At 44.3% G+C, this 25306-nt stretch overlaps 1 protein-coding gene across 1 annotated transcript in view; it reads left to right on the forward strand.

Annotated features, from left to right (window-relative positions):
• The window catches only part of csmd2 (CUB and Sushi multiple domains 2), a 1720603-nt gene that overhangs the window by 1621480 nt on the left and 73817 nt on the right, over window positions 1-25306 (forward strand). The window contains exons 56-57 of the mRNA XM_080211135.1: window positions 2025-2198; window positions 16578-16760. Of these exons, the coding sequence (XP_080067261.1) occupies window positions 2025-2198; window positions 16578-16760 (357 nt within the window). The remainder of the gene's footprint in view (window positions 1-2024; window positions 2199-16577; window positions 16761-25306) is intronic.

Consider the following 25306-nt stretch of genomic DNA (forward strand, 5'->3'; position numbering starts at 1 on the left):
AAATTCAATTAAAAAAAGCTTCAAACAAGCCAAAATCAACCCTTTCCTGAGGTTTCTTTTAAAATGGACATTCGTGAGATTCTTGTGCACTATTCCTTCATCAAAAATGTTGAATAAATGTGTCTGTTTCTGAGTACTATGAAGTAGTGCTATGGTTGCTATGGTGACCAGTAAGCGCATTCAAGGCACTGATGGCCAACTGGAGGGTTTTTCCCTTTCTATGTTGTGTTTGCTGTGTTGACAATGCTCCATTTGTGGTACAAATCCTTGTAAATCTTAGCAGTAGCTATTGGGTGTAAACTGTTGTGCTAACAGCCACTGGAACACAAGTGGGTGATTTTTTGACCCCACTGTAGCTTATTCACTTGGACTTGCAGATGGAACATTAGCCAAAATTTTACCGCCATGCCTGCCCTGGAATTGGGACGGCCGTGGCTCGTAGAATGTAATTCCCCATTAACCTCGGACAGGATTTTTCAAGCCTTGCCCAAGTGAGGTCATAAAATACCAGCCATAATTTCACAAATGGAGAATGTGCTCTGATCCCACTAAGATAAAATGTTTGCATATCATGCAGTGCTTTTTTAAAGTTTATTTATTATTGTCACAAGTAGGCTTACATTAATAATGCAATGAAGTGACTGTGAAAATCCCAACTCCTGTTCGGGTACACTGAGGGAGAATATAACATGGCCAATGCGCCTAACCGACACGCCTTTCAGACTGTGGGAGCAAAAACAGGAGCACCCAGAGGCAGGGAGAACGTGCACTGCACAGACAGTCACCCAAGCTGGGAATTGAACCCAGGAACCCTGGTGCTGTGAGGCAGCAGTGCCACCGTGCATTCTGTAGCAACATTAAGTAGTTTATTAGATCCAGGGCATGTTTAGCCTGACAGGCTTCAGTACAAATTATATCATGTAGCAGAACAAAATTTTGGGTTAAACTCCAGAAATTTGACGTCAGAAATTTCCTGTCCAAAGCACAGATGTGGTCATGGCACAAACTTTGTCCACTGCACACATTGACCAAAATAAACAGAGCATTACTGACGCAAGATAATCTCCAGCTCTGTACAACATGAGGAACGATGTTGATGGGGAGTTTACTTCAAAGGTATAACAAGTGACAGGAGATGATCAATTTCTCAAGATTTTCTTTTTTTTTATTCATTCGTTGTATGTGGGTTTGCTGGTTGGCCAGCATTTATTGCCCAACCCTAGTTTCCCAAGGAGAATTGAGAATCAACCACATTGCTGTGGCTCTGGACTCGCATGTAGAACAGACTAGGTAAGAGTGGCAGATTTCCTTCCCTAAAGGACATTAAAACCCAAATGGGTTTTTCCAACAATCGACAAGGGTTTCATAATCATCAGTCAATGCTTACTTCCAGATCTTTTAAAAATTGAATTCAAATTCTACCATCTGCCATGGTGGGAGTCGAACCTGGGTCCCCAGAGCATTAATTGAGTTTCTGGATGAATGGTCTAGCAATAGTACCGCGAGGCCATTGCCTCCCAATGAAGACAACGGAACTTCCTGAGGTATTATAGAATCTTATTAAGGACCATTGAACCAATGAAAATATCTACATTCAATTAGAGCCCCAGCAACCTCCCCTCCCTCACCCCCTTCACCCCCAACCCCTTTGTTTACCATCTCATGAACCTGGTGGTGAATCATGATCAACCACTTCTCAAAGCAGAATAGACTCTCCTCATGCATATCTGCTCCCTTTGGATGTTCAAAGGGATCAAGTTGTGTGATGTCCGCGATCATTTTTCCCAGTGCAAAGTTCAGAAGTTTGTAATTACTAGGGCTTTACCCCATTTTTGAATATTGGAGCTACACTTACCATCCTTTAATCTGTTGGGTGCATTCAGAGCATTATTTACTCCACCTTATGTATTATACAGAACATGCTCCCAATTATGTGTTACAGGTCATCCAAGTATTTAATGCTCAACTCAGATATGCATTTTGAATGAAATGTTGATTTTCTGTTTCGTTTCTTTGTTTTCTAGTGGTGGCCTGTGGTCATCCGGGCATTCCACCCAATGCGGAACTCTATGGTAACCAGTTTACAGTTGGTTCCACAGTCCGGTATCATTGTGACAGAAATCGTCGCCTGATTGGAAATGCCACACGTATCTGCCAACTGGATGGACTCTGGAGTGGGTCGTTACCACACTGCTCAGGTAAACCTTCTCACATCAACATACAGGCTTTGAAAACTGCCACTGAGTTATAAGATCCCTACAGTGCAGAAGAAGGCCTTTCGGCCCATCAAGTCTGCCCCGACTCTTATCAAGGTTATTTACCCCAAACCATGAGACACTAAGTAGTTAGTTAATTCATAGAATCGCTACAGTGCAGTAGGAGGTCATTCAGCCCATCGAGTCTGCATCAACTCTCTGACAGACAATGCCACCCAGAACCTATCTCCGTAACCCCACATATTTTCTTCTCTAATCCCCCTAAATCAATACATCTTGGGCAATTTAGCAAGGTCAATCAACCCAACCTGCACATCTTTGGACTGTGGGAAGAAACCGGAGCACCCAGAAGAAACACACGCAGACATGGGGAGAATGTGCAGTTAACTCACAGACATGACCCAAGCCAGGAATCAAACCATGTCCCCAGTACTCTGAGGCAGCAGTGCTAACTGCCCAGACAAAGCAGTTGTTGTCTTAGCCTGGATTTGCTGATTGATTAATGGATAGACAGATATTTTAAATCTCTTTGACATTAAAACAAGAATTATTACATTTATCTCGGCTGAAATTTTATGGCCATTCTTACTGGTTTTGGTCTCAGTGATGGTATACCCTGCTGCGGGATCCCTGCAGCAGAGGATGTGAACAATGGGAAAACCCATTGACAGCGGGAGGACTGGAAGATCCAGCTTCAGGCCAATGGTGGGCCACTTCCACCACTGTGAAACACGCTGCCAGGATGAAATCATAGAACCCTACAGTGCAGAAAGAGGCCATTTGGCCCATCAAGTCTGCACCAACCACAATCCCACCCAGGTTCACACCCCCATATCCCTACATGTTTTACCCACTAATCCCTCTAACCTACACAACTCAGGATACTAAGGGGCCCATTCCACTCATCGGGCTAAAGCTTGCTAACAAAAGGCAGAGTGTTGCATTACCTAGCTATACAGAGATCGGGGCGCTATCTTTAAAGGGCACCTGGTCATAAACCGAGGAAACCACCCCCCTCAGCCCACCATAGAGGTCTCAGGAGCATCCTCTCCTTCCCACCCTGTTTGTAGACCCCTTCTACCCCCCCTGCCCATCCTCTCCCTCAGCCCCACATTCTGAGCCAGAACCCCTCCCTCAACCCCCCAGCTCCTCTGTCTGTCCCCATCAGCACATCTAAATGAATCGCCCCACTCTTCCTCATGAGGTTCCCACTGGGGCTCTGCCCTTGACAAGGTACCAACCTGGCAGTGGCAACCTGTGCCAAGAGGCAGTGCCAGGGAAATTGCCTGGCCATATGTCTCCCCCCCCCCGCCCCGGGGGAAATCCCTAACTTTGTGCTCCCAGAGAGACCCCATCGATGAGTGATGGGTGAACCTGTTGTAAACCACACCGACGTGACATAATGTCAAAGGTACGGGGTGGGGTCAATATCTGGCAACAGGGGCTGTTTAATTATATTAAATTCAAATGCGTATAAAGCAGGTTCACACCCATTACGAGTGAGAACCTGATGACGATGCCCTCCAGGGATGGGGAAGGTCCAAAATCACAAACTGGGTAACGAGATCTATGACTTGCGGATCTTGAGCTTCACCAGCATTCGCACGATGGTGAACGTGAGCCCAAGATACCCACCCCTTGGTGTTTTTAACTGTTAAGTCATCATATTGCGCCTTGTATGAGTAAAGGTGACTTAGAGTCGGAATGGTTTAAGGAAGGAATTCCAGAGCTCGGAACCTCGGCAACTGAAGCCAAAGGAGCAATGAAGGAAGAGGGTGGGACACAGAAACGAAAAGGGATTGTAGAGCTGGAGCAGTTTCCAGAGCCGGGCATGGTCTGACGTTATACAATGTGAAAAATCCTGATTCGATCTCTTTCAAAACAAATACGCAAGGGGTAACGGCAAGAAGAGGAGAAAAAAAATAGCTCCAACTGCAAGCTGAAGCAGACCATGAAGCAATGATTAATGATTTGCATTAAGAATCCCTGAGATAAAACCTGATGTGTGGAAGGTCTGTCTTCTAGAATTATGTATCAAGGCTACGCGGTGCTGGCGTAATGTGCTTCATTTCTAGTTATCGAGCTGATGCCTGGAGTGTAAAAAGGGCATTAAAATGACAAAAGAAAAATGTTGTATTTAATATGGCAAGAGAAGTGAAGGATAATAAGTTATAGTGGGGGAAAGTGTAAACCAAGAAATGGAGTGGCTCTCCTGGAATTGGGATCGGGTGAGGTCACAGACTGATATAACAGAGAATGAAAACTTTGAAAACAAACGTCCTTTGTTGAGCAGGTAGTTGATCTGGAAAGAGAAACAGGTGGCATTGCAGAGTTGAGCTTACCATCTTGGTTGTGTAAGAATCCAGATGTAGCTGGGGTGTGAGGGTGCAGAGAATGGTGAACTACTTGTGCTGAATTCTCTAGTCTCCCAGCTGCACCTTTCCTGTTGGTGGGAGATGGTGTGTTGTTTGCCAGCAGTGAGGGGGGGGAATCTCTGGTCCCACCACCGTCAGTGGAAATTCCCATTGATCTTACTCCATGCCAGCGGGACCGGAAGGAAGGGGGCGGGGGGGTGGAGGCGTGGAGAGTCCCACTGGCATGAACAGCTGGAGAATTCCAGCCCTAGTGTTCATCATCATGATCCCCTGGAAAGTATTCGTGACTCCAGGCTGAGTACTTTTTCAATCCTGAAGCTGTGGTCTGTCATTCAGTGCACTGACAGAGGCTCTGCTGTAGACCACCACCCCCACCCGTTCACCCATCACCCACACCCGTTCACCCATCACCACCACCCATTCACCCATCACCCCCACCCATTCACCCATCACCCCCACCTATTCACCCATCACCCCCACCCATTCAGCCACTGCCCTCCCACCCATTCATCCACTGTCACCCAGCCATTCACCCAGCAACCCCCCCCAGCCGTCCACCCAGCACCCCCACCCAGCCATTCACCCAGCCGTTCACCCAGCACCCCCCCCCCCAGCCGTCCACCCAGGACCCCCACCCAGCCATTCACCCAGCACCCCCACCCAGCCGTCCACCCAGCACCCCCACCCAGCCGTTCACCCAGCCGTTCACCCAGCAACCCCCCCCCAGCCGTTCACCCAGCACCCCCCCCCCCAGCCGTCCACCCAGGACCCCCACCCAGCTGTCCACCCAGCACCCCCACCCAGCCGTCCACCCAGCACCCCCACCCAGCCGTTCACCCAGCCGTTCACCCAGCACCCCCACCCAGCCGTTCACCCAGCACCCCCACCCAGCCGTCCACCCAGCAGCCCCCCCCCAGCCATTCACCCAGCACCCCCACCCAGCCGTCCACCCAGCACCCCCACCCAGCCGTCCACCCAGCACCCCCACCCAGCCGTTCACCCAGCCGTTCACCCAGCACCCCCACCCAGCCGTTCACCCAGCACCCCCACCCAGCCATTCACCCAGCCATTCACCCAGCACCCCCACCCAGCCATTCACCCAGCCATTCACCCAGCACCCCCACCCAGCCATTCACCCAGCACCCCCATCCAGCCATTCACCCAGCACCCCCACCCAGCCGTCCACCCAGCACCCCCACCCAGCCATTCACCCAGCACCCCCACCCAGCCATTCACCCAGCACCCCCACCCAGCCATCCACCCAGCACCCCCACCCAGCCATCCACCCAGCACCCCCACCCAGCCGTCCACCCAGCACCCCCACCCAGCCATTCACCCAGCACCCCCACCCAGCCGTCCACCCAGCACCCCCACCCAGCCATCCACCCAGCACCCCCACCCAGCCGTTCACCCAGCACCCCCACCCAGCCATTCACCCAGCACCCCCACCCAGCCGTCCACCCAGCACCCCCACCCAGCCGTCCACCCAGCACCCCCACCCAGCCGTTCACCCACCCCGCCCCCAGCCGTTCACCCTGCACCCCCCCAGCCGTCCACCCAGCACCCCCACCCAGCCGTTCACCCAGCACCCCCACCCAGCCGTTCACTCAGCACCCCCCCAGCTGTCCACCCAGCACCCCCCCCAGCCGTCCACCCAGCACCCCCACCCAGCCGTTCACCCAGCCGTTCACCCAGCAGCCCCACCCAGCCATTCACCCAGCACCCCCCCAGCCGTTTACCCAGCACCCCTCCAGGCGTTCACCCAGCACCCCTCACCCAGCGCCCCCCCAGCCATTCACTCAGCACACCATGCCCAGCCTTTCACCCAGTGCCCCCCAGCCTTTTATCTGACGCCCCCCAGCCATTCACCCAGCAGCCTCCAGCCATTGCCCAGCTCCCGCACCCATTCACTCACCTACCACCCCCACCCATTCACCTAGTGCCCCCCAGCCATTCACCCACTGCCCTCATCCACAGCCCTTCCACCCATTCATCCACCGCATCCCACCCATTCACCCGCCGCCCCCCCCACCCACTCACCCGCCACCCCCCTCACCCATTCATCCGCCACCCCCCTCACCCACTCACCTGCCGCCCCCCTCACCCATTCACCCGCCGCCCCCTCACCCATTCACCCGCCGCCCCCCTCACCCACTCACTCGCCGCCCCCCTCACCCATTCACCCACTGCCCCCCTCACCCACTCACCCACTGCCCCCCTCACCCACTCACCTGCCCCCCCTCACCCACTCACCCGCCGCCCCCCCACCCACTCACCCGCCGCCCCCCCCACCCACTCACCCGCCGTCCCCCCCGCCCACTCACCCGCCGTCCCCCCCCCCCCACTCACCTGCTGCCGCCCCCCCCCCCCCCCACCCATTCACACCCACATCCCCCCAGAACCAGAAATCTCAGAAATCAGTGAAAATCACAACTTTTCAACTCCCACATCGCTGCTGGAAACTTCATGTCGAGTTAGACCTTGTGCAATGAGGCATAACTGGGATTTAATAATGTCGTGATGAATAAAATTTGATGAACAACAGAACTGGCCGAGAAAAAAATAAATTCATAATTGTGAAGTAAATGAAATGATTTATTAATAGGTTTTTCAGAATATTTTATGTCAGTGTATCTTCACCTCATTTGTATGTCCCACTCTTTAATTTACTCCATCTAAAAAAAAATTAAAGATATTTTGTTTCCTGGTTGGGTGTCTGTGAAAATGTGATTGGCTCATTGACCAACTCAATGACACCAATCATGCTCCAATTGCCATTGATTGCAATACCACTGCCAGCCAATAGAGGTGAAATTCTCACCAGAGAGATCACTGAGACCTCCCTCTCTGAAAGGTTTACTGGAGAAGCGAAGGGCAAGTACCAACTCTCCAGACAGAGACAGCGACAGAAAAAAAAACCTCTTCTTTGTTCTTACAGACCCCAGTAGAAACTATCTGCCTGTCTCTGTCAGCTTAGATCGTCCCAGTAGCATGTAACGCTTTCTCTTGTCAATCAACCTAACTGAACAGTACTCTGAACCCCAGGGGAAACCCTAAAATACAGAAATGCATTAGCTCAGGTTAAAATAAACACCCTATTATCTAGAATCAATTATTCTTCTGCCTTCTCAGCAGGTGGACTGCCTGGAGCAAACATATCGGCACTGTTTAAACAGAGCTGAATTTTAAACAAACCCTTCACAAGAAACACGATAAAGATACATTCTTTAAAGGCAAAGTATTGTCACATAATTTGAAGGTACCTGCACCTATACTTGAATGGCTATAATTTACAAGATTATGGACCAGTGGGATTAGAATGGACGGATCATTTTCTTTCAGCCAGCCCAGACACAATCGGCGAAATGATCACTGTAACCTTTCTATGTTTCTAGCAGCACCTAAAACAACACTTGGACAGATTATCTGGTCATTATCGCGTGACAGTTTGTGGGACCTTGCGGTGCATGATCTCACATTACACTGCTAGCTATACTTCAAAAGTATCCCATTGGCTCTCAACCTTTTGGGGACATTCTGAAATCATGAAAGGTGCTATAGAAAACCATTTTTTTCTTTCAGTATCCCAATATCCAGGATTATGCTAGCAAAAACATCAATTATGTTGCTTGAAGCGAACATCATTAAATAAGTGTGCAGGGAATGAACACGACTAGATGTTTCCTTCAAACACCTCTTCCCATTAATAACAGTGCCCACATGGTTTGTGCATTCATAGAATCCTTACAGTGCAGAAGGAAGCCATCCAGCCCATCAAGCCTGTACCGACCACAATCCCACCCAGGCCCTATTCCTGTAACCCCTCATATTTATTCTGCTAATCTCCTGCCACTAGGTTTAATTTAGCATGGCCAACCTAACCTCACATTTTTGGACTGTATTGTACATTTTCTGTATCTGCCTTAATCTGTTTTAAAGTAACACTTACATATAAACAAATGTTAGGGAAATAATAGATTACTGTGAACAGGATGTATTTTGTCTACTTATTACAGGAGAATTAATAGCCGATGATGTTGGTAATCTTTTGGAATCGATCCATCAAACGCCTGTAAACATTGAACTCTCACATTTTTCCTTATTTTAAATGAACTATCTGATTTAACCGTAAGATTAGGAACAGAATAGCTTTCTTGGTTTCTCATGGGGTATTATTAACTTTATTTATTAAGTGTTACAAGTTGGCTTGCCCTAACACTGCAATGAAGTTACTGTGAAAAAGTGTAGCTGGCACTCAATGATAAACCCATGGCTAGTATTTTGGACTGCAGTTCACATTTTGAACACACTTGAAACTCTGCAAACCTAACGTGGAGTCCTCATAGCCAACCACACAAGAGAGGAGATTCAACTGGACTTGAACCAAGAGATCGAAGAGGAAAGGATAGAGTTCCCAACCCACTCTATCACCCATTGTTTGGAACAAAGTAGCTATCTATAAATAAAGGATCATGCTTTATGTGTGAGATAACTTGCACAAAATTATGCTCCCTTTTAATGTTTTAAAGGTTTGAATTGTGTGTTTTTTGATGGAATATTTACTGAACAAAACCAGGATGTTAAAGCGCAATGGTTCTGTGATCAAGACTCATGGAAAATTCATGTTTTTGTTTGTTGTGATTGTACTCTCTGCGGAGTAGTTTAGAATAATTATAAGAGGAGAAAGAAATGCAAGCATGTTAATGCATACTTAATTTTTTTTTCATTTGTTAATCAAAAGCTGAATTAATCCACATCTGATTTTAAATTGTGGAGAGCTTAAAGCAAGATCTGTAGCAAAACTAATAATGAAAAAACAGATTGCTCAATAATTAAGCAAGTTGGCCACAATATTCAAATATTATTTACTTCAATTCCCGGAGGCCTTTCTTTGCTGTACAACATTTTTATGTTGCAAGGTATAACTCAAACAGATTCATTGTGAAAATTTGGTGCATTTTAATTTGCTTTGCAAATTTCCTTATCTGCCTGTTTTCCATTTCTTTCTCTCTGGTGATGGGCATCTGCACGTTGGCAATGCAGGAACAAAAGGAACAGATTGCAAATTGTGACTGACGTAAACTAAAAGGGCAAATGGAAAGAATGTTTACTTATCAGTTTGTTGGGCATCTGGCCTGCACAGACGGCCACCAACATGTTAAGGGGTCTACAAGCAAAGGCCCCAAGAAATCTGAATTGGTTTGCTTCTTTTAGAATAATGCAGAACAAGCATCTCTCCCTGCAGGAGTACAATCTACTCAATTTATTTAATTCCATTGAATTTAAGAACAAATTGGGCTCAGCTGAGATTTAAGAACTTGCAGGTTTCTGTCAAAATACTGCTGGGATTTAACCTGCTAAAACCTCTCAAACTGCCAGCATGGACTCTGGAAATCTCACTGCTGTTTATTCATGTGGGACCAGTTTCCCAACTAGGTCACTGACTTATTCGGAGCTGAATAGGAAGAATTACTGCTGCCAATGACAGATCTACAGGTTAAGGATTCATGACTGCTGTCAGTTCCCAACAGTATCATCATGTGTCTTATATTCTGCCTAAATTTGATATTAGGCAATTTAGTCTGCCAAGATGGTTTGACTTAATTTTAACCCCCTGTTAACAGGCCCATCATCATGGAGAAATTTTGACTCTGCTTATCTCAAGAGGGGGATGGTCTTTGGTTAGTTTGTGTTATGGCACAGCAGATGGTAAGTGCCTAGCTGTCCAAATCCCAAAGGGAAACTTGAAATAAGTACCAGAATCGTTTTGCAATGTGTGCATCATGAGGGGTTTTTCTGAAATTAGGAAGTAACTTATCAGACCATTCATGATGATCTTAAATTAAAGTGAAACATTTATTAACGTAACAAAAAATAAAATAAATTACATTTAAAGAACACCTTGACACAGTTAACAGTACTTTAAACCTTTCCAAACAGATCTTGACTTGAATTACTTAGAGTTAAATCTCCCTTTCGATGGCAACAGTCCTTACAGATTTTCTAATCTATAAAATTCCAAGAACTTTACCACACAATGCTCTGCAGTTCCTTGGGTGTTCTCTGAGGGTAACAGCAAATTGGCTCTCCCAGTCTGGCCTTGTCCACCCTATGGGAGACATTTTCCATTTTTTTCTTCTATGTGCTGGACCAGGTGAGAAAAGCACTGCGCAGCCCACCAACAACACAGCCAGTTTTTCTTGCTCCACTGTCCATCACTTGGAAGGAAAGATTCCTGGAACTGTGTCCCATGCCTTCATGCTGGCAGGCAGGGCCACCACATTGATGTTCCAGAGATTGGGGTGGGGGGGGTGGTGGTGGTGCCTACAATTGCTGCAGGTGCAAAATCCTGACCGATGACTTTTTTGCAATCTTACCAGCGAGCACCCTCACACAACTTTCACTGTTTTCTTAATTTTTTTCTTATTTGATCTTGCCCCCTGTTCTTTCCTACCATCCCTTAGAAGTTATCATTTCCTAAAATTCATTAACCTCTTTTTAGGCTTTATGGCTACTATAAATTAAGAGTAAACCTACCCTATCTTTCCTCACTTTTTTTTACCATCTTCTAATTGTATGCTCCCTTTTGAAATATAACAGCCAACTTCAACCCATTTTTTCTTTTGCCTTATGTAAATTCTTATGCAAGTTCTCTCTGCAGCCTCAGTTCATCAGCATATCAAAGCGTTTGCCTTCACACCTTTTTCATTGATGTTTGTCCTTTTCAAGCTTTCTGCCTCTAATCCCGTTGAACTAGTCACACCCCCGGGGGCTTGATTTCCAATATAGGCTATATGACGGCGATATTCCTAAAACCAGAAATATTAAAACTCTTTTTCTTCCTGACAGACTGATAAATGAACGTCTAGCAATAACGTACAGCACTTGCCACTACAAGTTTTATAATTTCCTCATCAGCATTATGACATCCACTTCTTTCCATGTAGATAAAATGTATGACAGTTTGTGATATCATTGACTAGGGATTTGCCAGGTCTATAGGATATTTCTCTTCCTGTTCGTAGGGAAATCCACAATCTTGAGAAAATTTTAGAATTTGAAATAAGCTGATTATAACATTTGAGCATAGTGAATTGTCAGGATGTAGGATATATTACCGCAGAAGATACCTAAAAGGTACGAGTAGTGGGATCTGGAGAGTAAAAAAATAGGGAACTGAATTTGAAAAGATAGTCAGCCAGAATTTACCGTTAAAATAATGGTAAGGTTAATAGCGCTCACCATTATTAATTATCAATGTCAGACAAGGACAGTGAAATGCTAAAATCCAGAAGTGCCGAGATACACCTTTCCACAATCGACTCTGTGAAAATGGCACCTCTGCATCTGACTCACCATTTGAATAATTGAATGGTATGCAGTTCTTTTATTTGCATGCTGGAATAAACTCACCACTGAAGGTTAGGGTCTATCCTTTCAGTCCAAGCGCCCTTTTTAAATGTGTAATGAGTCTTAATGCCAAACAACCTTTCTGGCTCTAAAAATTCTAAGTGCAAATCTCAGTCATTCAGCTTTTAATTGTTGTTGGAGGCTTCTTTAAAAAAAAAAGTTTTTCTTTACCTTTTTTTTCTGTCTCTTCTTCCACTTAATCCATTTTTGTCCTATATATTTTATTTTCCATGCCTGCTCTGATTTTAAAGTCACAGTTCTAACGTACACTCCTTGCTTCAAACTAAGTTGCTCATCAACAATTCTAAAATCTGACACTTTTAGGTCAGGTGAGGAGACACAACTTTGCTCGCTCAATTCATACAACTGCCAGAAGTCATGCAAAAGGGTTTTGTGCAAGGTGGCTCTCCAACCCCCAGCACCTTTTGGTACAGATTCTCATGGAAAGGCAATGGGCAGGAATAGCAGTTCTTGGTCATTCACTGCTCAGTAAAATTAGTTTCAGTACTTCTTAAGAGAGAAAAATAATGGAGCAGGCTAAATGAGCCTATGTGGACTGCTGTCATTGTTACATTCCCAGAGCAACTTGCAAGGGGACAAAAACGAATCAGTAATTTTGGTGTGTATGAAGAAGGATGATGTTTTAGTGAACTCCCAAGCAATCCAATGTGATTATAACCTGTTACAAATCATTATTATTTTCCAGTAAATCTCCTTGTTGATAAATATACCCTTCTGATAATAATTAGTCTGTGTTTTAACCATCATTGCTATGATATACTTAGCAACTCAGCTTGGATGCATCTGCATAACAATTAAAAATACATCATTTTAATAAAACTTGTGGAATATTTTAAGTAGGGGAGGGGTAATAATGATGTGAAAAAAAGGATCCTGGCAAAATAATAAAATGGGTCATAATTACCTGTCAAAATATTCGAGAGGTCAGTGGCATGCAGTTATTTATGCAACAAATTCAAATGTGCAGCTGAATTCAATGTCCTAACGTTGCTCTCCAAGTTGTGCTGCTCTACCATTTCAGGACCACAGAATTGGCATGGTGCAAAAGGCAGCCATTCGGCCCATCATGTCTTCACCAGCTCGGCAAATGAGCATTTGTGTGGCATTCTCCTGTCTTTTCCCTTCAATGCTGAAGATGTTTCATTCAAATAATCAACTAGTGCTTTGCAAAAATGTGATTTCATGGCTTGTCTCATGGTGGGCGTAAAATTGCTGCATTTGTGTTTTTCTCTTCCTGCATCAAGTGGTGCACAAGGCAGAGTTTCATGTGTTTCCACAGAAAGTTTTATCTGTAACAGACCACTAGCCTGTCACTCGAGGCTAATAGCTTGAGGGGTGACCGGGCATCTCTCCTGCTCTTACCATCCACCGTTGACCTGTGGGAAGGATTTTGTGGGTAGATACTCATCCCGTAGGTCACACTGCGAACACAGCTTTCTTGACCATCACATTTCTGGGGTGGGCCTTGAATATGGAGCTCCTGGTTCCGTGGCAGGAATGCTAGCCACTGCACCACTTAACCTCCATCTATATTTGTGCTTAAGTATAAACAAAACTTGCCGTAGAAAATCTATTTTCCATTTCAGTGAAGGCACTCTTTTACCTGGAATTCTGTGGAATATACAGTAGAGAAATTGAGCAATCAACTTTATTAGTCCATACTGAGTCTTCACGAGTCTCCTCCCACCCTACTTCATTTCACTCTATCAACACATCTTTCTATTATTTCTTCCTCATGTCCTTGGACAGCATCAATACATCTTTGCAAATTCTGCTGAATTCCGTACTGAAGCTGCTATGGACATGGCCGAACTCAACCAGCATTATTTCACAAACATTTTCCTGACTGGACGCAAAACTGAAACCCTGCCCAATTTCCCCTCTTAATAAACTCATAGACTGAAATTTTCCCACCGTTCCATTTGCCGGGATCTTCCTATCCCACTGAAAATGATGTCCCTCTGCAGGTTCCCTACGGAGACCATGAACCACAGGAAAATGCATTGACTGCAGCAGGACTGGAAGACCAGCCAATGGCAGGCCGCCTCCGTCATTGCAACATATATTGCACTGGGGGTATAAATGCATTCTAAATCTTCTGCCTCTTTCCTTGGGTGGGACAGTGGCACAATGGTCAGCACGGCTGTCTCACAGTGCCAGGGACCTAGGTTTGATACCAGCTTTGGGTATGGAGTTTGCATGTTCATCCCATATCTTTTAGATGCTCCAATTTCCTCCCACACACCAAAGATATGTATATTAGGTAGATTAGCCGTGATAAATATGTGGGGTTACAAGGATAGGGTGGAGGGGAGGGCCTGGGTGAGATGCTGTTTTCAAGCGTCAGTGCAGATTTGATGGGTTGAATGGCCTCTTTCTGCACTGTAGAGTTTCTAGGATTCCACGATTCTTAAATCTTTTTCCCCTGGTTACTGACCCTTCCAGTAAGGGGGACCAGCTGGGGTAAATGCATGGGGTTACCGGAGTAGGGCCTGGGTAGGATGGTGGTTGGTGCAGATTTGATGGGCTGAATGGCCGCCTCCTGCACTGTAGGGATTCTATGATTTCATAGTGTGGCGACTAGAACTGCACACAGTACTAACTGTAACCTAACCAGCAATTTAAAAAGCCCCATTATAACCTCCTTGCTCTTGTATTCTATGTCATGGCTAATAAAGGCAAATATCCCGCTGGGTGACATCTATTAGCAATTCTAATATTAAGTAATGGCACTGATGTGTCACAACCATATGTGATTCTGAGTTACCTTTCCCCAACAGTGCTCACTGGAAAATAAATCTACTGCTACTTTTATCCCCCTCAGTAATTGAAATTTCTAATGCTAAAATTAAGGCTTAAATAAAATAGATTTTCATTTTCAAGCCGCAATAACATGATTAAATTTACGCTTTGGATTGTCAATGATGTTTTTACTTCAAGACTTTGGCATCTTCTAAACACCAAGAGTTCAACTAGATATGTGCTACCTCATGCCAGTCAAAGCATTCTGACTCTATGCACTTTGTAGCATTTTCCAGTGTGTAATTTGTATGTCAGGAGGCATGAAAAAGTCGAAGGCTGAATCCTGTAGGGATTTCAGATCTCCTTTGCTTTTTTCAAAACAAAACCTTGCAGGTCGCGCTTTCAAAGTTTTTGCTTCAGGCAAATGATGAATTTATGGAAATGTATTGACAATTGTGCTTTTCTGATATGGAGAACAACACCTGCAAAATGCAGAACATGTTGAACTGCACCAATCTCTTTGCTTTCCTTTTTTAACTGTCCTTGTTGCCAAAGAATACTAGGAGACTGAGCAAACAATGAATTTTTCAGTGTTTTGAGAAGTAATGTTTTGTTCACGGATCTTTCCGCTTAAGTAAAGAATGTGAGTCAACAAGCACTGATAGCACATTAAATCATCTGCCTTTTGCAATCCTGGCACATACTGGAAGTGCGCATTAGGAAATTGCATGCTCATAGCTTGTGATTTTCTATCTATTAATTATAGGATATGTATCCTTAAAAACACAGCTATGAACGTGCTGACAATGTGGCATGTGGTCTAGAGGATGCAAAAGGGGCATCACTTATTAGTTATTGATCATTGAAGAAAACTAACCCATGGGAACATAGTTGAGTGGGTATGGTGGGGACCATTTTCCTGTGCCTCTACCTTCAATAGTCTGTTAGATATTCCTCACCCATCTTCAACAGCATGAACAGGACCACCCAAATACTCAAACTCCTCAGTTCTAACATATCTGTAAGACTTAAAAGTGTGACATCTTGTCACAAATCCAAGAATATATGCCAAGCCTACAATGGATTGCCTTAAAAATTGTTCCAATAAAGCAAAGTTCAAAACATTGGCTGGGATTTCGTGCCTGCGTCTGCCGAAGGTGCAAATGGAGACGTGGGTGCAAAGTCTCGTGAGAATCTGGAAGCGAGATTCTCGCCAGCAAGGTAGTCTCTCTCTGGGCCAAATTGCATATCCCACCCAACGTGTCCATTCACTGGGCTACGTCTCCAACCACCAGCAAATAGCACCACGATGGGACTATCAATATATGTTAGAAACATTAGGAATGATTTCAAGCATGTGATCATATTTCATGGTTTGGATGACAAGGGCAGCACAATGGTTTAGTACTGCTGCCTCACAGCGCCAGGGACCTGGATTTGATTCCCGGCTTGGGTCACAGTCTGTGCAGAGTCTGTACATTCTCCCTGTGTCTACATGGGTTTCCTCCACACAGTCTGAAAGACGTGCCGGTTAGGTGCATTGGCTAAATTCTCCCTCAGTGTACCCAAACTGGCGCCAGAGTGTGGCGACTGTGGGATTTTCACAGTAACTTCATTGCAGTGTTAATATAAACCTACTGGTGATACGAATAAATAAACTTTATTGATCTATTCCCTAACTTCTTCAGTGGAGCTCTTGTCATCATTGCACAATCATAATTCCGCTGATTGTTTTCCATTGACAATCCAATTGTGATCCGATCATCTTATGTTTCAAGAGTTATAATGTTTCTGTACTCCTTTGCATTTGCAGGCGATAATCTTGGACAGTGTGGCGACCCAGGAATCCCTGCGCACGGCATTCGGTTGGGCAAAGATTTCCGAGTGAAGAGTCTGCTTCGGTTCACCTGTGAAGCTGGCTATGCCCTTAAAGGATCTTCAGAACGTGTCTGTCAGTCAAGTGGAACTTGGACTGGCATCCAGCCAGAATGCCAAGGTATATGATTCACTGTGCTTTAGAATGGGACGACGAAGGAACCTAAACAGTAACTCAGACCAAATAGTTCCACCCAACTTTTGATCTAAGGGTGCATTACCTAAATGGTTTTTTGAACTATTTAATAATCAACCAAATTTTTCAAGTTGGTTCCATGTTTTGTAAAGGGGGAAAATGTTATCTGGCAAATCATCTTTCAAGCCTTTTCAGCTACTCAGTACTTCAGCAGTACAGCCTCTTAATGTCACAAAGTTAACACAAACCAATGCATTTGTAACAACAAACTGATATTGTGTATGTGATGTTCCTGATGTTCGCTTACTTTAAGTAGTTTATTTAAGGCTTTTGGACAATGGCAATGGAACATACTGAAGTTTCCCTTTCACAGTATGTAATATTGTCAAAACAGCTAACACATCTAAGACAATACTCCCAAAACACCATTACATCTGCGTCAAAGTTTTGCTTGGCTGTATTTTTAGGCACCCCATTTTTGAAATAGCAAGATGTTTACTTCCACGAGCTAGGATTTGCTTCCATCAAATGTCTTTTATTTGTGTTTCACTCAGTTGACTGGATAACTGATTTGTGATGCAGAGTGATGCCAACAGCACGGATTCAATTCCTGTACCAGCTGAGGTTATTTATGAAGTCAGTGACTTCTTAACTTGCCTGAGGTGCGGTGATTCGCGGGTGAAATCGCCACCAGTCAGTTCTCCCCGGTCAAAGGGGAGAGCAGCTTATGGTCATCTGGAACCATGATGACTTTAACTTAATTGTGTTTGTGTCATTTGTGGGTGTGACGCAGCAATTATTGAGGGCTTCATAAAGGGATGGTTAAAGAGAGTTTGATCAAAGATGATGTTTAAAAGGGATTAATTAATGATTTGGTTCAACGAGTTGATTAATTGGATCTTTAATCAGTCCCTCTTCAACAAATCCTGTAAAGAGCAGTTGATTAAAGATATGGCTAAGCGGGACTGATTAAAGCATGGTTAAGGAGGGCTGATGACCAAAGAGTGGCTGATGAGAAGGATGGTTACAGAGTTACTGATTAAAAGGATGATCAAAATATATTGAATTAATATGAATCCCGGCCCTGTAATCTGGTTATTAATTGTTCTTCACATTACTGGTCTCAATGGAAGAGTTAAATTGGAAGATAGCCTGCAGCAGATTTGATGCTAAATTTAATTTCAGCTCAAGTATGAAGAATAATGGACAGTGAAAATTACCTGAACTCAAATGAACCTCTTCAGAATTGGTAGGGATTATGTTGTTGAATAAATGCTTTAGAGTATACACTTTATTCTCTCTCTTTCATCACTATTCTTTGAATGCAAAGAAAGGATGACCATTGCCTCTTTTCTCTCGCTCTGGGTATTATAAATATATCATTAGTGAGATTGAAAAATGCTTCTAATTTTCTGAGTTAGTTTGAACTACTCTCTGCAGCTAATTGTCTAGAATACTTGAAGACTTGTCAGTGATGCAACATTAATATACTAATTGGTGAACTGAGCATCTTCTTTGTTCTAATCAAAAGTACACCATCTCTGCAAATGTGTTGGAGGAACTATAAATGCTACTGTGTCACCCATCTGTTAGCTGTTACAACAGACTGACACTGTTCCTCTGAAACTGTTCTTCAATTGGTTTAGGTAGTTTATTTAAGGCTATTAGACAATGACGCTGAAGTTGCCCTTTCACGGAATGTAATAATGTTGAAATAGCCTTCATGACTTACAAGAAACTTCCACAACACTACCTGCATCAGAGTTCGAGCCAAGTATTGGAATGACAGGTGGAGTTTCACAGATTTGGGAGATCATTCTTATTGCGTGCGGCGGTTGGGGTAGTTAGGAGGGGCAAAGATATTGGGTGGGATTTTCCATCCCCATTCAGGGTAGGGATTTTCTGGTGCCACTAATATTGAATCAAGTTTAGATTGGACTGTCAAACTTTCCATTCCTACTGGCAAACAGTCCCACCATGGACGAGACTGGAAAATAACACCCATAGGGGGCAGAATTATCCACCCCTCTCCTGGCATGTCATTGGCCACCAATGCGATCTTCTGGTCCTGTTAATGTCTACAACGTTTTGCTTGGCTGGCCCATCCCCTTCTAGGGGTAACTCAGTGTGGGGCGGGGGTGGGGGGGGGGGGAGGGCACGGGTGGGGGGGGGGGGGGGGGGGGTTGCCTTCAGCGGGACAGGCCAGAAAATCCTGCCCCTCGTCTCCAATTCGAGAGAATAGACAGGAAAACAGTGGACAAAATCAGTCTCCGATGAGAAAGAACCGGGACACTGAAAGGGAGCACGTTTGCTTTGTTTAAGAGTCAGGTGCACTGTTTAGGCAGAGTCAGAAATGCTGAGTAATGTATGGAATGATGTTGGCTTCACTTATAGGATAGGCAGACACAATATTGGGAATGCACTACCACAGGGAGCAGTTGACGATCATAGCATTGTTACATTTGAGGAAACAGTGGACAAAATACAAGAGAGAACGAGTATGTTGTTGGGATGAGATGAAGAAAGATGGGAGGAGGCTCGTGTGGAACATAAACGTTGGCACAGACCATTGGGGCTAGTTCTGTATTGTGAATACCTTCACAGCATCCAAGGATAAGCTTTACTTTTTGGCTGACAGGAGGCAATTTCATTATCTGCAGAGGGAATAATTAGGATTCAAAGTGATGTGTCTCATGATGGTTCAATAAAAATCAAGCTTGTAATTAAAAATAGAACAAAATGCAAGTACAGCATTTTTCTTATTCACTCTCATAGCACAGTGGGGAAAAAGGTCTTGTCTGTCCCTAGTTATGCTGAGAATATGGTGGCTGGTAGTCCTCTTAGACCACTGCATCTCATGAGTGATAGTGTTTCTGTTTGGTAGAATTTTGACAAAGCGACAGGGATAACGAATATTATCAAGTCAGGTAGAGTGGGTAACTTGGAGGGAAACCCTGAGGTAATAATGTTCTCATGTACCTGCTGCCAATATAGTTTTCAGTGGTGAAGCTCATAGGTTTGGTCAGTGCTCCCAAAGAACTCTTGGTGTTTTCTGCATTGCATCTTGTAATGGCTTTCCCTTCGGCTCCAGGCTCCCACAGGTAGCCGGGTACTGCTTCGATGCCTGCCTTCTTGGCTACTGATGCAACCAGAAGTTGCTCTGTAGAAGCCCCCAACCCCCAGTAGTGACCTTGCTGCACCATCCACTTCTTATTGTAACCTTTTAAAAAGTCAGAGAGAGGGTGTCTCCTTCTGCCTTCCTTATCTGCCATTGCAGCCTGCTGCTTTTTTTGAGCTGAAAGGCTTCTAATTAGCCGCCCTCCTCCTTCCCCCCCCCCCCAAGCTACCTGGGGAAGATCACAATGATTAGCCGTTTCCCACACCATGCAGGCTTGTGACGCCATGACAGTGGGGGCCTCAGCCTCTAAACTGCTCTTTTTTCAATTAATTTGTGGGAGATGGGCATCACTGACTGGCCAGCATTTACTGCCCGTCCCTAGTTGCCCTCGTTCAAAGGGCAGTTGAGAGTCAACCACATTGCTGTGGTTCTGGACTCACACGTAGGCCAGACCAGGTAAGGATGGTGAGTTTCCATCCCTGAAGGACAGTAGTGAACCAACAATTAACAATGGTTTCATGGTCATCAGTAGATTTGTAATTCCAGATTTTTTTGTCTTATTGAACTCAAATTCCATCATCTGCGGAGGCGGGATTTGAACCTGGGTCGCCAGAACATCATCTGAGTTTCTGGGTTAATAGTCTAGTGGTAATACATCCAGTCGATTTGCTGGTCAGTAAGTGTTCATGATAGGGGATTCAGTGATCATAATAGAATTGAATATCAGATGAAGATGGATAAGCTCTGTCTTTTTAGAGACAATCTTTGCTTAGTACTTGTGTGGCATGAATGTCACTTGACCCTATCAGCCCAAGCTGATTGTTCGGGTCCTAAGGTGTTTGGGTACAGAGTACTGCATTACATGAAGAATTATAAATAAAGTTGAGCACTGTACAATCATCAGCAAATAGTTCTGCTTCTGCCCTTACAGTTCAGGGAAGGTCATTGATGAAGCAGCTAATGTTAATCGCTTCTACATCACAAACAGTGGCAACACATATGGGAATCCATCTTTGCTTGGCATGGAGTACAAGAAGTGAAGAAAGTTAATTGGTCACAATTGTTGGCAGAGAACACTGTAAAGTCCCTCAAGCAAAATGGATTTAATCACTGTACTACTGGTGTTGAGTATCAACAGAATAATGACAAAGCAAAGTGAGTGGTGAAAGCAATGAAGGAAAAGACTTGTACTTGGCATTGTTAACGTTGAAATGGCTATATTTCAGTGGAATTATGAAATATGGCCAAGAACAATGTTACAGAACCGTAGAATAGAACCGTAAGATCCCTGCAGCACAGGAGGAAGCCATTTGACCCACCAAGTCTGTAGTAACCCTCCTAAAGACCGCTCTAACTAGGTCCACACTCCCACCCTATCTCCATAACCCCGCGCATTTACCATCGCTAATCCGTCTAACCTGTATATCTTTGGACTGTGGGAGGACACTCACATCAACATGGAGAGAACATGGAAAGTGCACATAACCTCCACCACACTTCCAGGCAGTGCTTCCAGACCCAAACTACTCATTGTGTGAAAAGGTTTTTTTTCACATTGCATCTGCTTCTTTTGCAAATCGCTTCAAATCTCTGCCCTCTCGTCCTTGATTCTTGTATGAGCCAGAACAGTTTCTCCCTATCAACCCAGCTCTCACATAATTTTGAACATCTCTATCAGATCTCCTCTTATCCGTTTTTCCAAGCAGAATAGTCCCAGTCTTTCCAATCCATCCTCATAACTGAAAATTTCCATTTTCAGTGCAAATTTCCATCCATGGTGCTCTTCTTGGAAACATCTTCTGCACACTCTGCAATGTGTTCACATTCTCCCCATAAGGGGGTGTTGCCTGATATTGTACACAATATTTCAGTTGAGGTCTAATTAGCATCTTGTGTAAGTTCAGCATAACCTCCTTGCTCTTGCGTTCTCTATTTCTATTAATAAAACCCAGAAAGCTATATGCTTTATTAATGGCTCTCTCCACCTGTCCTGTCACCTTTAAAACAAATGTACATATACACCCAGATCCCAATGCTCTTGTGCCCCTTTAAGAATTTTACCCTTTATTTTACATTCTTCCTACTAAATGCTTCTTCATGTTTTTCCTACCAAACTGCATAATGTTTCACTTCTCCACTTTGAACTTCATCTGCCCCAATCTACGTGCTCCACCAACTTGCCTGTGTCCTCCTGAAGTTCTGCACTGTCCTCTTCACAGTTTACAACACTTCCAAGTTTTGAGTAATCCACAAAGTTTGAAATTGTCCCCTGCATACCAAGATCTAGATAATAAATCTGTATTTATAATTAATATATATCATAAAAGTAGAAAATTTTAGAAAATTTCTGTAGGTCAGGCTACTTTTCTTCCATGAATGCCCACCTTGAAGATGTTCTGTTCTTATTTCCAGGAAGTTCCATGTGTTTTTTGTATCTTTCTCACCTTCATTGATCTTTGTTTTTCTTCTCATGTCTTTATTTGTCACAGTATCATCTGTTTTTGCCTTGCACCATCACTCCTTTGGTCAGTTAATTTCTCCTGCCCTTCTCTCCCCCTTTCCCTGTCTGCAGACTTGCTCTGTAACCTCCTGAAATTCTGAAAAAAGGCAATTAAACTGAAGCAATGGTTGAGAATGGTTGGTCCCAGAAATGGCCATGACAGAACATTGCTGATGATCTTCTGGGAGGTGACCAAATAAGGAGTTCCTTCAGGACCTCCCATGCAATTGAAGCGATGGGTGGACCAGGGAACAGGGAGACACAATTGAAGAGCCCACACTGACTTTTGGTGGTTGGCTCCATTGGGGAAAATGGATATGTAGATGTTGATAGAAGAACACGAGAGTGTCTCAGAATGAGGAGTCCTCTGAAGAATAAGATACTTAAAAGTTATAAGATCCTTCAACATTAAAGGATTCTTATAAACAAGCATAGCTACAGCTGCCAGGCCATCAGAGTGGAAGGAAAACCACTTCACAAGATGGTCTGCGGACATGCATTCTGATCACCTTGCATCTGGGGCAGGCGATTTATAGGAGACATTATAGATCCCAGGTTAGCCATCTGGAAGCTGTCTCTGGGAAACACCTGGGCTTTGACCTCAGTGGACAGAATTTGTTCGCCAATGGGGATGATTCTGACTAATTGGCCTCCTACTTGGGCACTAAATTGAGTCAGATTTGTTGCAGCCACTCTGGGTGGGTGACCAGTGCCAGTCTGACCCAGTCTCTGGCAATATCACTCGGATGTAGAGATGCCGGCGTTGGACTGGGGTAAACACAGCAAGAAGTCTCTCAACACCAAGTTGGACTTTAACCTAGTGTTGTGAGACTTCTTACAATATCACTCAGAGATAGGTTCTCATTGGGAAGACCATCCCAATCTGAGATTCTCTCATTTTGCTCCTGGTCCGATCTGCACAGGACCGAGGAGATCTGACCCACTTCTTTAAGCGCAGATCGTGCCTAACCTGCTGCGCATTTCCAACAATTATTATTTTTATTAATAAATAATAGTAACAGAAGTCTTCGACTCTATGACCCAAGTTGAATCCCATGCAAAATAATGAAGTTAAAGTTCCCCATTATGGCAGCACCAGTCCTCGGTTTCAAACTGAGTTCCATGAGTCTTCAGCACAAAATTGCCCATAATTTGGCACCCTGTGTTACAGCCACACTGTGAGAGGCCAACATTAGTTGAAATGTGATATTGTTGCAGAAACAGTGTTTAAGTTTAATTACTCTACCTGCTGCTGAACCTAGCAATCATCTTGAAACCATTCAATTATTTATTGCATGTTCATCCGTCATTCAAATGTTGCTGAACTGAGGAATTAAAAATCCACTGTTCTATGTTCTATGGCATTACTTCCAGAAAAGTAAGATTCAAACTTATCATCAAACTGAGCTTATGAATGCATACCAGTTTCATTACCAACTGTAATAAAGGACCTGCGATAAAATTCATTAACTATCTGGATTTTTTAAAAGTGGGTAACCTAATTAAATGCCTTTAGTAAATCAATTAGTAAATCAGTAAATTTAGTAAATCAGGTAATTAATAAATGCAGTTCACAGTTTAGTATTGTTTAAGTGGAGTCAATAAATTAATTATGTTGACATTTGTGGACAGACAACATCTTCCAAACCTGTGATCCTTCACCTGGAAGGACAAGGACAACAAGAGTTTGCAAACTCCCAAGTTCTACTTCGTCGCACACCATCCTGACTTGAAAATGCATCACCGTTTTTTTCATCACTGCACGGTCAAAATCCTGGAATTGCCTACCAAACAGCATTGTGGGGGTAGAGCTCTTACTACTTTGAAGTTTGAGTCACTTATATTGGTGTAAACGCGACAACCATTGGCCATTTGCACTCATGTCAATGAGCCAGAGCTGCTGGTGATGGTGTTCTCTAGTGTTCTATTTATTCAAATTAACAAAGAAAAGTACAACACAGGAACAGGCCCTTCGCTCCCCCGCCACTCCCCAAGACTGTGCCAATCATGATGCCTGCCTGAGTTAAAGCTGTATGCGCTTACAGAGTCCATACCCTTCCATTCCCATCCTATTCATGTATTCATCTATTTGCCCCCTAATGAACACATGAATAGGGGGAGATTTTGGGCAGAAACAGCTATTCTTAATCATGACTATGTGCCCTGCAAACTTGATCTAAATTGTTTTAAGTTATCTGGTTGGGAATTGCACAAGTTATCAGAGTCACATACAAGAGAAGGTATTTCATTTCAAATTTATAAGCAGTGACATGCTGAATATTGGTGCTGAGAAACTGGGGACGTCTCCATTTGATTTTGTGTCCAACATGGTTATTGGGCATTCCAAGTGGTGTTGGGGTCGGAGGCATTTGCAGCGCGTTTCACTTCACTTCTGGTGCTCAGCAAATCTGCTGTTCGTGTTCCTCAGGGTCTCACTTGGTGGCTCGCCAGCCTCATTGCCAATGTTGGCATCAATAGCCGAGTCTATTTGCAACACATGCTTGGTTGCATTGGCAGGCTGGACACGTCTTCTCTTTGTTTGGTTGAATTCTCTGCAGCCTCTGCCTCTGTTACGCATCAGATCAGGTGGAAGCACAGGGATATTCCAAAGGAACCCTGAAAATCTCTCGCAATTGTTGCATCGTTCCCTGTGTTTGCAGGTTTTAAGAAGCTGCTTTATCTTGGTTTAATAACTTGCCCTCAAAACTTCATAGAATCATAGAGTCCCTGCATTGCAGATGGAGGCCATTCAACCCATCGAGCCTGCACCAACAGCAATCCCACCCAGGCACTATCCTTGTAATCACACTATCTTGGTCCCCCGACTTCTCACTTTTAAAAGCATGAATCCTGATATTAAAAGCCTTTGGGCAGAATGTTCCCATCCCTTCTGCCTTGGGAATCGTAGAGGGC

Source organism: Carcharhinus amblyrhynchos, chromosome 24 (genome assembly GCF_965287045.1).
Source record: "Carcharhinus amblyrhynchos chromosome 24, sCarAmb.v2.hapA, whole genome shotgun sequence".
In the NCBI taxonomy this organism is placed as follows: domain Eukaryota; kingdom Metazoa; phylum Chordata; class Chondrichthyes; order Carcharhiniformes; family Carcharhinidae; genus Carcharhinus; species Carcharhinus amblyrhynchos.